General features: G+C 39.5%; 1 protein-coding gene across 1 annotated transcript in view; it reads left to right on the top strand.

The window, feature by feature from the left end:
* Positions 1-7,734: 7,734 nt before the first annotated feature.
* The window catches only part of LOC118563573, a 209,987-nt gene continuing 200,889 nt past the window's right edge, over positions 7,735-16,832 (top strand). The window contains exons 1-2 of the mRNA XM_036138672.1: positions 7,735-7,808; positions 13,719-14,057. Coding sequence (XP_035994565.1) covers positions 7,772-7,808; positions 13,719-14,057 — 376 coding nt within the window. The 5' untranslated portion in view covers positions 7,735-7,771. The remainder of the gene's footprint in view (positions 7,809-13,718; positions 14,058-16,832) is intronic.

Genomic DNA, 16,832 nt, shown 5'->3' with positions numbered 1-16,832 from the left:
CGCCCGTTCTTTCCCCCGGCGCTGTCAAGCGCTCGCTCTTTCCCCCGGCGCTGTCAAGCGCTCGCTCTTTCCCCCGGCGCTGTCAAGCGCTCGCTCTTTACCCCGACGCTGTCAAGCTCTCGTACCTTTCCCTGATGTGCCGCGCCCTAGTTGTGCTCCAGCACATCAGTGTTCTTTAGCTCCTTGAGTCCCCCGGAGTTTTCTAGCTTCTTGGTTCCCCCCGTGTTCTCTAGCTCCTTGGTTCCCCCGTGTTCTCTAGCTCCTTGGTCCCCTAGTGTTCTCTAGCTCCTTGGTCCCCTAGTGTTCTCTAGCTCCTTGGTTCCCTGTATTCTCTAGCTCCTTGGTTCCCCTAGTGTTCTCTGGCCCCTTTGGTTCCCCTAGTGTTCTCTGGCCCCTTTGGTTCCCCTAGTGTTCTCTGGCCCCTTTGGTGTTTGCTGGCTCTTTGGTCTCTCAGGTTTGACTCTTGCCCGCCTTCCTAGGCCCCCTCCACCCACCCAGCGTGGAGATTCTGGGCCGTCCGGTGTCCGGCCTTGGGGGGGGGGGGGGGTACTGTCAGGATGCAGCGTGAGGGCTGCATGCTGAGCCTCTCTCCCTCTCTCTCTCTCGTTACTGCGCAGCCTGATGGGTTTCACCTGGCAGGCTGCAATCAATTCGCTACTGCTTCCACCTGGTTCCACCTCTATTTAAACATACCTCTTTCTGCTCTCGTTGCCGGCCCGTAGTGTTCACTCCAGCTCAGTCTCAGTCTGTCTTCAGTTCCGCCACTCAGCTCAACGTTCTTCACTCCAGCAACTCAGTTCCACGTTCTCCAGCTCTCGGTTCCACGTTCTTCAGTTCCGCCACTCAGCTCAACGTTCTTCACTCCAGCAACTCAGTTCCACGTTCTCCAGCTCTCGGTTCCACGTTCTTCAGTTCTGCAACTCGGCTCCACGTTCTTCTACTCAGCTCCACGTTCTTCACTCCAGCAACTCAGTTCCACGTTCTCCAGCTCTCGGCTCACGTTCTTCAGTTCTGCAACTCAGGTCCAAGTTCCGCAATCCAGCTCCACGCTCTCAAGTTCTGCTACAGCTCCACGCTCTCCGGTTCCGCAGCTGCTTCAGTCTCAAGTCCTCCGCTCCCGAGTCTCCTCCCGGTCAGTCTTCCTGTGCTCCTCCTGCTAGCCAGCTTCCGCACCCTTCACCTCCGTCCATAAAGACTCTGGTTCCTCTCGTCATTTCACCCATCATTCTGTACAATAAAACTCACTTCAAGAACAAGCTCTGTGTGTGCGTGCTGTGTCCGGGTTCATCCAAAGACAAATCATGACATAATTGACCTGTATTTTTTATGCTACGTATGATTAGAGACTTCCACATTCAGCAATAAAATTAGATTATCTCACTGCTGCTACCGCCTTTCCTTTTTATGTGGAGGCAACCCCACTTTTAACGTTTTACCAACACCTAATGGACACGTCTAATTCTCTAATTGTTAGTAGTTACAACTCGTAGATGCTGTGATCTTGGAAATTGCGTTTATATTAAGACTGCTATTAATTGTCCAGCCCCGCTATTTACTAATCTTTTTAGTCCCTATTTGTTTGATTTTATCGGGTCCTGCTCTTTCCAATATAGATTTTTCCTATTTTTTAACGTTTTATCTTTTTCAATCTGTTATATTTCAACAATTTAGACGTTTTATCATTTCCAATCTGTTATATTTCAACAATTTAGGGTTAGGGTATTTCTGTTATGCTAGACTTCTTTGTTTTATCCTTTGTTTTATAATTTTTTATTATATACTTTACTACTACCAACCTTTTATCTATTATCTTACCTTCTATGTTTTATTGCTATAGTTTGTTTTTATTCTACAATTTGTTTCTTACGAATATAGGCTATATATGTATCCTTATCACTGCCAATTTATTATTTATTATTATTTTATTTCTATGTATTATTGTTATAGTTCCCCTTCCCCTTATTTCCCTTTTAACAATTAATCTACACTCTACATAAACTAAAACAGACAGACATATATTTATGTTTCGCTTAAGCTTTAGCTCTCACCTATGCACTTCTTGTGCTTTACTCTGCGGGCCTATATTATTCTTACAATAACTTTCCTCACTGTCTCTTACAGTGGCATACGCGTTTTTCCCAGCTTCCAGGCCTCACTTCCTTGCTAGGCAAGTGAGGGACGTCTCCTTCGAGCGGTACTTCTTACACTGGACTATCGCTTAGCCAGGCCTCTTTAATCATCAATACTTTCGCACAACTTCATAGAACACTTCGACTATCACTTAGTCACCAATACTCTTATTCTGCCACAGATATGAACCATACACTAAATGCATCCACTGCTCCGAGCGGCTGTCTCATCAGACTTATGTCAATCACTTTGACCGGTCTGTCCCTACTGTCTATTCAGACACAAAACAGTTCTTACATCAATCAATATCTTAAGGAAAAATGCATAACATCGCTTGTTATGATTAACCCAGCTGTTGCACAGAATATTTCATGCATCAATCAATACTTCACACAAAAAATGCATCAGTTTTTCGTTAGCCATATATTCATGCACATATACTTTTTTCATCAATTGACACCTTAAACAAAATTGCAGCAGTTTACATTAGCCATATATTCAACACTTTAAACAAACAAGCAGCCACATACAATTAGCCATATATTCACATACACATAAAACAACAATGCAGCCACATACACTAGCCATACATTCACATACACACCTTAAACAACAATAGCCATACTTTCACTCATACATATTAGACAATAATGCTGCCACGTACAATAGCCATACATTCACACACACACACACACTTCTGGACCGCTCTCCAGCCTATTTTGTTCTTCTTGTATGTTATTTTTGTATATATTCTTCTTGTTATGTTATTGTTTTGTGTATGTTACTAAATTTAGACTGCTAGGTTCTTTTAGGAGAGCTGTGTGATACCTGACGTCCACCAGCCGCCTGCTGGAGGCCGGTTCCCCACAAATTTAGACAATTATAACAAATTAGTTTCTCACCTGTATTGGTAGATTATTGGGCCCTGGGGGTCCTGGCCTCCAACCGGTGACAGCAGTCGTCCGGGATCACGCTTCCTCCTGGCTCGGCTCACCAAAATGTTGTGGTTGGCCTCTCCACAACGTAATAATTTGTACTAAGTCCTTCAAAAATTCTAAGTTCTTGGTAAGGCAGTTAAAAATATCCAACAGTAGTCAAAAAGTGAACAAAGGTAGCTGAGTTTCGGTCCAGGATGGTTTATTGCAACAACACAAGACAACCACACTTGAGATGCTCTCCGGACAACATCTGACAGCGTACAGAAAGTGGTCTGCTTATATACATTCTCTAGGTCTTGGGGCTCCTCCTTTGAGCCCCTCCCATTTTTACATATTTTCCATTGCTTTTTCCACGGATATCTTTGTTATTTTATCAGTGGAAACTTCCCTAGGGTGTACTTTTTTAAAAACATGGTTACACATCACAGCTCATTCCAAACATGGTCCCTCACTACTGCCCATTTCCATATGGTTACACGTCATTACCTTTTCCGAACATGGACCATGCATTTTCTGTGTTCATTTGCAGCCCTTCATGTTTTATTTTACATTGCAAATGGCTTGCTTTTTGACCCAGAGGTTTTTTCCACTGCCCTGGTTTGTTTCCATTGACCCTCTACCTCTTATAGCGTGACACACACACATGTTTCTTAGGTGAATGTTACAGCACACCTTATAACCATTGTGATAAGAATATATTTATTATAAGATATTGATCCACTACAATATTCATTGTGAGATATTAATCCACTACAAGCCGCGTTAACCAACACAGCCCCACAACATCCAGAGCCTTAAGGTGCTCAGGGCGAATCTCATCCACCCCCGGGGCCTTGCCACCGAGGAGCTTTTTAACAACCTCGGCAACCTCAGCACCAGAGATGGGAGAACCCGACCCAGAGTCCCCAGGCTCTGCTTCCACAATGGAAGACGTGTTGGTGGGATTAAGGAGATCTTCGAAGTATTCCGCCCACCAACGCACGACGTCCCGAGTCGAGGTCAGCAGCACACCACCCCCACTATAAACAGTGTTGGTACTGCACTGCTTCTCCCTCCTGAGACGCCGGACAGTGGACCAGAATCGCTTCGAAGCCGTACGGAAGTCTTTCTCCATGGCCTCTCCGAACTCTTCCCACGGCCGAGTTTTTGCCTCGGCGACCAGCCGAGCCGCCTACCGCTTCGACTGCCGGTACACATCAGCTGCTTCCAGAGTCCCACAGGCCAAAAAAGCCCGATAGGACTCCTTCAGCTTGACGGCTTCCCTCATTGCTGGTGTCCACCAGCGTGTTCGAGGGTTGCCACCGCGACATACACCGACAGTGGTTTAAGTAGTTTTTGCAGTGGTTTGAGTTTAAATCAATGAAATAAAACCAGAGTGCGAAATATGGGGGCGTCCGGGGGGGCTCGACCCCCCCCCCCCCCCCCCCCCCCGATTAACCCATGAGACACCCTAAAAGCCTCAAAAGCTAAATTTAAAGGGGGTCCTAAATTGTGTCAAAAATATTTAAAATCAAATATTTTTTTGTCACTAATGGTCACTAAAATGTTTTTAAGCTCAACATGTCCAGTATTCAATTCAATTTTTTTTTTCACAAATATGTTCTGTTTTTTGCCAAGTGGAACCAGCCAATCCTGTTTGCGTATGCAAATTAGCCATGTGCGCGCGCAAAACAGAAGAAAGACGTAACGTTGACAACAATTAATACTAAAAATGTTTAAATTTTAGTATTAGGGACTGATCTTATCTGTTGTGCCTGTGCACTTTATCTGTTTCACTGTTGATGAATGAGAAACATCCTCTCGAATCCTTGTATGTCTGGTGAATGTGAAGAATTGACATTAAAGCTGACTTTGGTTTTGACATTATAATGTTATAGGCCTACTGCATATTGAGAAAATTTAGATCGGTATTGCGCAACAATCGGGAGATGAGGACCCCCCCAAACATTGACAGGTATTTCGCACACTGAATAAAACTTAATAAGAAGAAACATATCAGTAGTTTTAAAACTGTGCGGAATAAATAGTTTAATGTTATGAAATTTTAGTTTTTCTCTCTGTTTTAAAGAGAAAGTGGTACAAAATTGATGGTATCCTCTGTTCTATTATTTTCCTGCTAGATGAAGGCCTCCTTCACTTTCATTAACATCCTTCTAAAAAGATGGTTCCCAGGAGCTAAAAACAGGATCAGTTGGTTTGAGATTTTTGATACCAGTTTTAACCACTAGAGGGGAGTGTTGGAAAAGGAATGGGCTGTTCAGACAGTAACCTCTGCTGCGTTTAATGATGTATGTTGATGAAGATCATTTGGTTTTTATGAGGACTGGTTTTATTATCAGCCACCGTTACATCAACCCTGCAGCTTTTTTTTTTTTTTTTTTTACAGTAAAAGTCTTCAAATATCAGGAAACAGGCCAGAAAATGTTATTTGATTAATTAAAAGTTAATCAATCAAAATTAAGCAGAAAGTCTCTGTAAAATGCCTCTAATTGATTATTAATAATTACCAGAACTTCTCTCTGGTGATGGGCTGAGTCTGTACTTTCTACAGGAAAGTATCATGTAAAAAGTAGTTCATCCTCTTATCTAAAGTCCTTCCACTGGCTCCCTGTGTCTCAGAGAATAGACTTTAAAATCCTTCTGTTAGTCTATAAATCCCTGAATGGCTTAGCACCTAAATACATCACAGACTTGTTATCAATGCATCAACCCTCCAGACCACTAAGGTCTTCTGGCTCCAGCCTGCTCTGCAGAACCAGAACCAGACATGGAGAAGCAGCATTTAATGCTCCCCTTTTCTGGAACAACATTCCAGGAAACTGTAAAAGTGCTGAAAGCCTGAGTTCCTTTAAATTGAGATTAAAACACATTTGTTTAGAATTGCTTTTGACTGTTCAAGTTAAACTGTTTTACTGAAACATCTTTAGTACAACTTTGTACTCCAGCTGTTTTTAATGTTTGCTTTTATTTTATATTCTCCCATGTTTTAGTTTGTTTCTAAATTTTATTACTACTTCCTTTTATTCTGTTTTATTTTCCTATGTTATAATCATGTAAAGCATTTTGCATTCTCTCTGTACTGAAATGTGCTATACAAATAAATCTGCATTGCTTTATCAAAGGAGTTTTATTATTTCCTTCTATTAAAAGAGTCTTATTTGAAACATGCTTTTCTTTTCGATTAAATCTAAAAAATAATCTTGGGTAAAGAGTGGTTTCAGTGTTAATCTGTCGAGTTGATTTAAGGTCAGGGATTTGGCACACAGTCATAGTTTGGCAAAGTTAAAGGAAACATCAGTGTGTGGGTGTGCTGGACCTGCTGGACCGGTTTCTGGTGTTTTTATTTTATTCTTCACGTTTCCAGAGAACTCACTGTGAATCAAACAAGAAACTAACCTGAGGAGAAAATGTGGTTTATAGAACAATAATAAAGGAGAGTCATCAAACTGATCTTGTTCTCCTAAACCTCTCTTCACTCTCCTCAGTATTTAGATCCTTGGTCTCCATTGATCAGTGCTGGTTTCTTCCACTGTACTCTTCCCAGTTCAAGATCTGGTTCTTTTTCATAATTCTAAGTGTTATTTGTTTTAATTATTATATTATTAATTAATATATATTAATAGAACTTCAATTCAATTCAATTCAATTTTATTTATATAGCGCCAAATCATGAAACATGTCATCTCAAGGCACTTTACAAAGTCAAGTTCAATCATATTATACAGATTGGGTCAGATTATACAGATTGGTCAAAAATGTCCTATATAAGGAAACCAGTTGATTGCATCAAAGTCCCGACAAGCAGCATTCACTCCTGGGGAACCGTAGAGCCACAGGAAGAGTCATCTGCATTGTACATGGCTTTGCTGCAATCCCTCATACTGAGCAAGCATGAAGCGACAGTGGGAAGAAAAACCACCCATTAACGGGAAAAAAAACCTCCGGCAGAACCGGGCTCAGTATGAACGGTCATCTGCCTCGACCGACTGGGGTTACAGATAACTTGGGGTAACTTTAATTGTTTTCCTCTACTTCACATCTTCCTACAAACTTTACTTTAAGACATGTTCATCCTCTGTTCTGTTAATTGCTTGGATCCATTATTAATTTCAGTTTTAAATAAATTCACTCTGTATTTGTTGGACAATAAACCAACTCATTCACCTATTATACATCATTAATAATTAGTTATACATTTTGTAGACTCTGCTTTTTTTGCCTGTACTCCACAGATCTCACTGTGGACTACAGGGAACCAGTAAACCCAGCAGTGATTTCAGGACTCGCTATCCTTAAAGGACTAAAATAAATGTCTTTGCAAATATCTGCATCCTTTACCCCATGTAGGAATAAACTTATATCTGGGTATCAGGAGCTGGAAGCATGATGCACTTGAAGTATAAATTCAGTTTCATCCAGTTCAGATCAGTCTGTCTACAGATCAACAACATCTGTGTTCACATAGATTTCCACCAGTTGATCTCTCCATGATTTAATCTGTCCTACCTGTCCAGGCTTGGTTGGATCACATTCCTCCAGCTGCTCTGATCAAACCCAGAACAATGAAAACCGGTTTTACTTTGGGACGTTAGATTAATAGCAGAGGGAAATGTTAGTTAGCTTTCAGTTTGTCCAGAGAAACAGTTTCAGTGAGTTGTGATGAAATCTTTTTGTAAGGATTTGATGATTGTAAATATAGGAAGATGGAGCTGTTTGCTGTGTTTGTGTTCCTCCTCTATGGTAAGAACTTCTTCCTCTCTACAAGCTTAATTTTATTCAGGTGATCTTAATTTTACCCTCCTTTGCTAAGGTAATGACCAGGTATATCCATCCATCCATCCATTTTCTGATCCGCTTTATCCCTCATGGGGTCGCGGGGTGCTGGTGCCTATCTCCAGCGTACACTGGGCGAGAATGACCAGGTATATTTACTTTAAAATATAAAAACTAGTCTTCAGATTCTTTTCAGTTTATTGTCAGTGAAGTAATTCTCAAAATCAGCCTAAATAATATCTGGCAAATAAAAGCTGTCTTGATGGTAACTGGGTGGTTGGTTATGCAGAGACGTATGTGGAGTCTTTGTAGCATTTTGTCATCGTAGAAGTCTAACAGTAAATGGTGTCAAAGTAGAATTCAGCCCTCTGCATTGTGGGGTAAATACTGCCACGGCTAATTGTCATTAGATTTTATCCAGACTGATTCCTAATGAGCTGAAAGTTCTCATTTACAGTGGAAACAGAAAACTCCAATGCTGCTGCTTTACTGGATCATTGTGTTTCTTTTTCTCTTTTTGCTGTTTTTCACCTTCCTCTAATTAGCAGGACTAGTTCTGGTTTTGGTCTTTATAAAACATAAAATACATCATTATAAATTAGTTATAAATTGAATCAGTTCTTTATTTGTAGACTGGATATTCTGGTTGTGCTTCAAGAGATCAGATTACCAGGTCAACAGTAAATCAATCAGTGCGTTCTGCTTGACTCTTCTAGTTCAAAGGTCACTTCTGGTGGCCGTTCGTGTGACACAGTACCGATTAAGTAGCTCTCAGTTTCAAAAAGGTTGGTGGTCCCTGCTCTTGACCTTCTCTAATGGAAACATGTATGCCTGCCTCTACTCCTACCTCAGTTGCTCCTAGAAACATGACACCAGATTCAAGTGAGACCAGTTTACTGGCTTGGAGAACTAGCCATGTTGATTTTTCAGAAAGCTGTCCTGCCAAGGTAGTTATAACCAAGATGGTCTGGTTTTCCTGGGCTGGCAAGGCAAAGTCAACAGGAAGAGAGGCATATATTCAGGACTTGTGTAAAGATTAAATGTTGTGGTTGTGCTTAAGTAAGTACAGTTTAACAGTCTGGTCACCCAGACATAATTTACCATTAAACCTAAACCTGTTTCACATAGATTGTTTTTCAGACAGTATTAAGATGCATAAATGAAAAAAGCAGAGATTGAAAAGTTTTTTCAAGAGAAATTCTGTAGGTGAAGTTGAAAACAGATAAAGAAAAAATGTTGACAGAAAATAATTTAATAGCTTTTATGCTTGTGATGCAATGTTCTTTTACTTCAAGCCTGCTTCCTTACCTGTGCTCCCTGCTTGTTTAAAATGTGTATTTGCTAAAAATATCAGTTTCTGAGAGCAAAGTAAAGTTTAGAGATGAGCAATAAAATAAATGTCATGGTGGAAGTTTTTCCCCCTTTCTATCCAAGGTCATATCTGTGTCTGATGTGCATGGAGACTTTTATGAAATTCTCTGTTAAATTCGAAGTGTTTTAGTTATGATTAATGACTTGGCAAAGAGGGAGAGGGACAGAAATGAAGAGAAAGGAAAGAGCAGAAAACTAGAAGAACAGAGCGAAGAAGAGGATCAGAGAAAACAGGATGAAGATGAATTGGTTGAGGGAGGGTCAGAGAACCAAAATGAGGCAAAAAGCCCAATCAACCAAATCCAAAATCTATTCTTAACAGCTCTAACCCAAATATACCAGATACAAAATACAACATAGAGACATCAACAGTAGAGAAAACTGATAAATCTGGAAACTATTATAAATGATTTATAAAAATCTCATGATTTATAAAAAAGGCAAATTTCCACTTTTTTCCATCATGACCTTTGTTTTTAATGTAATATTTACCGCTGTTTTATCTCATCAAATCATAAAACTACATTATCAATCTTGAGCTAACACTAAATTGAATAAATTAACAATTAACAACAGACCCTTTCAACACTTCCTGAATAGTATTTTTTATATTTGTCAAGTGATAAAAACAACTCCAGTTACCTCTATTAAAGCCATATTTTAAATGCAGTAATCTATCAAAGTCTAATTGTTATAAAAAAAATGTCAGCATAGTTATAATCTAAACTGCTGTAGAAGCAAAGTATAAAAACAGGGATTAATCCTTGCACAGTAAGGGCAACTTTTGCCTTCATTACTAAAGTTTGTTTTGTTCCCCAGCTGGTATTCCTGTTCAGGCGTTTTAGTGTTTTTCTCCTCGTTATTATCATTGACCAGACAAAGGAATCTACGACTAACTGAATAGACCTGAACATTGATGCTGATTCCTGCAGATAATGTTAGCTATATCCTGTTAAACTAGTTAACAATAATACTAATATTGTTACCTGTTACATCCCTTGCTAATTAGTTTCATGGAGTAAACCAATCCTTTTTCATTTCTGTGGAGAACTTGTGCTAACTGTGGCTTTTCACATATTTAAAAGAAGGATTTGGGCCACAGTAGAAGTATTTTAAAGTCTATTCTCTGAGATACAGGGAGCCAGTGTAAGGACTTTAGAACTGGTGTTATGTGCTCTACTTTCTTAGTCTTAGTGAGGACGCGGGCAGCAGTGTTCTGGATCAGCTGCAGCTGTCTGGTCCACTTTTTAGGAAGACCTGTGAAAACACTGTTGCAGTAATCAATTCGACTAAAAATAAACACATGGATTAGTTTTTCCAGATCCTGCTGAGACATCAGTCCTTTAATCCTGGAAATGTTCTTTAGGTGATAGAAAGCCGACCTTGTAACTGTCTTTAGATGCTTTTGGAGGTTCAGGTCTGAGTCCATCACTACTCCCAGATTTCGGGCCTGATTAGTGGTTTTTAGCTGAAGCAGCTGAAGCTGTGTGCTAACGTTTGATTTCTCCTCTATTGGTCCAAAAATTAATCCTTCAGTTTTGCTTTTATTCAATTGAAGAAAATTTTGGCACATCCACGTATTGATTTCTTCTAGGCATTTACTCAGTGCCTGAACTGGTTCATAGTCACCTGGTGACATGGTGATGTAGAGCTGTGTGTCGTCTGCATAGTTATGGTAGCTGATGTTGTTGTTTTTTATGATCTGAGCTAGATGGAGCATGCAAATATTGAAAAGGAGGGGACCCAGGATCGACCCTTGGGGAACCCCACATGTGATTTTTGTCATCTCTGATGTAAAGTTACCTACTGATACAAAAAATTTCCTGTCCTTTAAGTAGGATTTAAACCAGTTGAGAGCTGTACCAGAGAGGCCGACCCAGTTCTCCAGGCGCTCTAACAGAATGGAGTGCTGCACTAAGGTCCAATAGTACCAGCACGGTGGTTCTTCCACAGTCTGTATTTATATGGATGTCATTAAACACCTTGATCAGGGCGGTCTCTGTACTGTGGTGAGCACGGAAACCAGACTGGAAAACGTCAAAGCGGCTGGTTGTTGTTAAGAAGGTGTTTAATTGTTGAAAAACAGCTTTTTCAATAATCTTACTGATAAAGGGGAGGTTTGAGACGGGCCTGTAGTTCTGGAGTAGACGTTTGTCTAAATTATTCTTTTTTAGCAGTGGTTTGATATTTGCTGTTTTTAGAGACTGGGGGGAAAACGCCTGACAGAAGGGACGTGTTTATTATCTGAGTCAAATCAGACGCTATGACAGGTAAAACCTTCTTAAGGAAAACTGTGGGTAGAACATCAAGACAGCATGAAGAGGAACTTAGCTGCTGCATGATCTGTTCTAAGCTTTTGTGGCTTATTTGGCTGAATTGGGACATTTTGTCAAGATCAATTCTAGTTGGAGACAAGTTTGGTTCTGAAGTTGATATGGATGTATAAACTAATACTTTAGGATCTTTAGGATTTTTTCAGTTACTTCAAGTTACTTCTACCTACTATTTAGTAATAGTAGAGATACTTCTTCACAACATTTACTCAAGTAAAAGTAAGAAGTACAGTGCAGTAAACTCCTCCTAGAAGTACATTTTGTTTAAAATGTTACTCAGTTAAATGTAACTGAGTAAATGTAACTAGTTACTACCCACATCTTGGTGTCTTTTTTTTTTTTAAACCCAGCAATTATTTTCTATGGGCTCTAGGAGGGCTTGCCCCAGTGTGATTTCGTCACACGCACTGTTGCATGTTTAGCTGACATGTAAAACGAGCACACACGTTAGTATATGATCTCAGTATCGCTATGGTTTCCATGACAGCAATATATTGCAGACTGTGCTAATAGTGATTTCAAACCCAAAACAGTCTTTTCAAGCAACAGTCTTTGCTTTTCCATCTTTCCTGCAGTCTTCAGAACTCCTGCCTGGTACAGAATATTTAGTTTTATAAAAGAGATTAGGTTTTTGTTGATAAAATGTATTATACTTCAGAATTAAATGCTATTTTGAGATGCTAACGTTAGTTACTTACATTTCTCAACTTTAACAAATCCAAACACTCTCTCCTGCTTCTTTACAGAACTGCACTCAGCAGCTTTCACCTATTTTAGTGCAGATAATATTTAGTTTCTTAACTGGGACTAGTTTCGTAGCCTAGTATTAATTGTGGTAACCACGGTATCCCAGTATGAATCAAAACTTAAATCTCAAGCTCCAAGCATGCACGCACATGCACGCACACACACAATAGAAAACAGCCAATCAGGAAGAGGGAAGGCGGGATTTAAGGAAGCACAACCAATAAGAGTGGAGTTAAAGGGGGGTGTCTACCTTGTCAATCAAAGGCCAGACGCGATAGTGATTGGCTGCGTGGAGCGCCAGGCCCCGCCCCCGCTGGCGCACAGCAGAGTTGAAATGACACCGTAGGAATGCCGAAGCGCTCCACCCGCAGCGCCTTCGTTTGAATGTATGCACGTCTGGCAGAGCCAAACTGACACCCAGGAATACTCTGAATCAATATTTTTTTAGGGGTGCTGAGCTAAGATTTAGGGGTGCTTGACACCCCTAAAAATGGCCTAAATACGCCACTGATAACAACGTTTTATGGCCACAGTGAAACTTTTCTACTGTGGAACCAAATTTATTTAATTGAGAATTTGATTTATTACCTATACAAAAGTACTGAGCAGTATGTACAATTCATGTGTTCTGTTTTGATATAATGACTGAACAAGAAACCACATCAAAAACATTGGTTCGGCGCGATGTAAACACCGACCAGAATGAATGAAGCAAACTCGCGGGGTGAATAAAAAGGCTTACAGTTTATGATGAAGGATTCCAGGTCAGAAAAAACAGTGCTGCTGGATCACTGACACATCGTTGCTCCAGCCGCTGTTGATGTAGAAACAGATCCCTCCACCCCGTTTAATCGGTAGTATTTTACCGATTAAACGGGACATCTTAGCATTTATCATAACATTTGGCCCCCTGAGAAATTTGTCAGGAGCTCCCACTGGTTGCAAGAGAATGATAGATCACTCGATAGACCTCTGAAAAAATTCAGGAGCTCCATCTGGACTTCTGCGAGTCCAGAATGTTAGGCTGGGGAAATCACCGTGGCTTGAGCTAAGCGATAAAAACAAAATCCACAAGGTTGGCGAAGATGGGAAATCCAGACTACATACAAGTAAATCATACACAGAGAAATTCATACTCAGACGGCTAAAATTGGCAGAGCTATCCAGTGGGTTAGACAAGGTGCTTCATCAAAAAGAGATCCTTTGGTCATTGTCAAGAAATCAGAAGCCAAATGAAGAGTCCAACAGGGTCGAGGCAGAAACATTTTCTGAAGATTTTTCCCTTTACCCCCACACCACTGCAAATATGTTTAGGAATGCAGAGAACTGTGAGCCAGTTTGATAATTAGTGAATTAAATGGTCAACAGATAAATGTATTTATTCTATCATGCCAAGTTAAATTATGTCTCTCGTTTTTCTTTTTAGCCTCTCAGGAGTCTTTGACTGTGACAGTGGAGGTCTATAAGGGGGAACAATCTGTACTGCTGCCCTGCCTGTACAGCAACATATTAGAAGAAGTTACTACAGTGAAATGGAGCCGCTTTGATCTCAATCCTAATACTGTCCATAAACAGCGAGAAACAGACAACCTACGTGAACAAAATCCACTTTTTGAAGGACGGACATCAATGAGACCTGATGCTCTAGACTCTAGTAACTTCAGCCTCACTCTGAAAGAACCACAACTGTCTGACAGCGGTGTCTACATTTGCAGCCTTGGTGATAAAGAAGAAATCCTATCCGACATTCAGCTGCATGTCAAAGGTCAGCTACCTCGATGTAAACACACACAGTGTATTTAGGTCATATCCAATTTTCCTTGAAGCTGCACGCATGCACAATTACGTCTGCATCTAGATTCAGCACACACAACAAATCCATGCTGCGCAGTAAATAAAATCCAAGCTGAACTACAAAATAACAAACCAAGTTATTTTGCAATTCTGGTGAAATGTTTCACAGCCCCACTCTGTGTACGCCAGGTGCTGATCGGAGCGTTGATTGATGGGTGGGGCAGACGCCTTTATAGTTGTGCAGGTTGAGGTGTACATCTTTGTTACTCCTGTTTCATGTCGGCTGTTAGTGTGGTTCTGTTTTTGGGATATATTATCTGAGGCTGTAAGTGCCGTTTTTCAACAAATTTGTACTTTTGCTCCTAGTTTATTCATCCTGAAGAGATGTTAGATGATCTTTAAAAGCTGCTGAACATGGCAGAAAATCTGTGTTAATTTGTGGTCAGCCAACACTAAATAAATAACTAGAATTGAATTGAGTTCTTAAAAATGTAACTATTTGGACAATCATGGTGCTCTGTGTAAATACCATTTAACAGCCACTTTGATGAACTTCATAAAGAAGGCAGAAAAACAGCAAAATATTTTTCCACATATATTTTAGCAACCAGTGGTGTCTCTGACATGTTAAGTTAAGTGGGGCACAAAAAACCCAGCACGTATTAGCAGCAACTAATTTTTTGTGACGCATACAACCTGACTTTGATCAATGTTAAATTAAACAGGTAAATTAGCATAAACCAACATATTAGAAAATAAATTTTTATACATAAAATATAAATAAAGGCTCAGTCATAATGTTCATTTATTAAAAAGAAAAGATTCACATCAATCCTTGAATGAGCTACCAAGGACAACCAATGTTAATTTAGTTAAAATTTCTTTAACTAGTTTTATTTTCTTTAAATTGTCCTAATTTTTTTCCTAACTATTTTTAGTTGCTTTTATTTTTTATTTTGCAATGTTTTAATCATGTAAAGCACTTTGCATTATCTTTGTGCTGAAATTTGCTATACAAATAAATTTGCCTTGCCTAGATGGTCACACTATCCGGCAGAATGTAAACGTAACATGTGCAATTCCAGAATTTTGATTGGAGCTTGGGGCCGGATGATTTGTTCCCACAGCTGTCTACTAAGAGTGGTATAACTGCAATAACAGATGTTCATTATTTAAACAAATGTTGGTGGGCTGGCCCCAATATTAAGACTCCTTAAGAGGATTTAGTCTCTGAGCTTGTCGGTTTTATGGCAGACTTGAATAGACAAAACTGTTTGTAACAATATTTTTTCTTTTACAATATTGCTCTATTAAGAACGATCATGTCCTGGCCCCACTGGCCCGAAATGCAGAGATGCCACAGTTAAGAACATTAAAGCTACAAATTATCTCAATGATCAGATACACCTGTAATATAACTTTTTAAAAGAAAACTGTCAAATACATTAACATAAATATGAAAACTATAAAATGTAGCGCCTGGCTAAAAAAAAAAACATGCACCAAAAACCTTTTGGTGCATGTTTTTTGTTTGTTTTCAATGTGTAATCTGAGCGATTATACTTTGCGGGAGTGATTATTGTTGTTCATAATGAGAAAAAAAAGTAAAAAGACAAAGCATTTCTGAAGGTGACATGTTTTTACATATGTGTAATCTTGCTTGTCAGCAACGGACAAGCAAGATTACGGACTGAGTACCAGTTAAAAAAGTATTTAACAAACTGAGGGACAAGTGAAGTCAACAAGTGAGCTATATAATACACTGGAGTGCTGATTTTGCCGAAAAACTGAAGTCACTGGCCGCCATCTTGCTACTCCCTACTCTCACAAAATCCCACAGGATTTGGTTGCAACAACAAGCAGTTTTCTGGCTGTGTGAAAACGTTTCACAGGTAATTCTACATTCAGTGGATGCACTAACACTATCAACTACTAGGATATTAGGTTGTTATTCATATTAAATATATATATATATATATATATATATATATATATATATGCATATATAAGTATGTGTATATGTATATATGTATATATATGTATACATATATGTAAATATATGTTTTTGTGTACTGTTTTTTATATATTTATAAATGTTATATATATATTTAAATAAATAAAATGCAAAATATTTCAGTACATGACTTTTTAGTACTTGATTATTTTAGAACATAACATAAACGTATATGGCATTTGACATTTTAAAAGTTTTAAGTACCCCCTGATCATGAGAAAATCATCCTTATTCGATGCTGTAGCGCACATATTCCCTAGTTACTGGGGGAAAATAGGGAGTACCAATATGGCATCTGGTGGCTTCAAAGCTACTCGTTCTAACAGCCGGTGATTAGCACTCCAGTGTATAATATAGCTCAGTGAACTCAACGGGAAGTTGGGAGAAAAAAACTGTGGGATCAGAATCAGAATCAGAATCAGAATCAGAATCAAGTTTAATCGCCAAGTAGGTTTGCACATACAAGGAATTTGACTTGGTGATGATGGTGCAGACAGAAATAGGAATACAATAAAATAAAGTAAAATTGAATAAAATCAATATATATACAGAAGTAATGTACATTCAGTAGACTGTGCGTTAATGTAATGCAGAAGCTTGTAAGTAAGCGAGAGACAGTGTCCAGAGTCACAGGCGGCTCTTGGCCTTGTTCATAAGGCTGGTAGCAGATGGGAAGAAACTGTTCTTGTGGCGTGAGGTTTTGGTCCTGATGGACCGCAGCCTCCTGCCAGA

Source organism: Fundulus heteroclitus, chromosome 7 (genome assembly GCF_011125445.2).
Source record: "Fundulus heteroclitus isolate FHET01 chromosome 7, MU-UCD_Fhet_4.1, whole genome shotgun sequence".
NCBI lineage: Eukaryota > Metazoa > Chordata > Actinopteri > Cyprinodontiformes > Fundulidae > Fundulus > Fundulus heteroclitus.
This window is presented reverse-complemented; position numbering and strand designations above follow the sequence as displayed.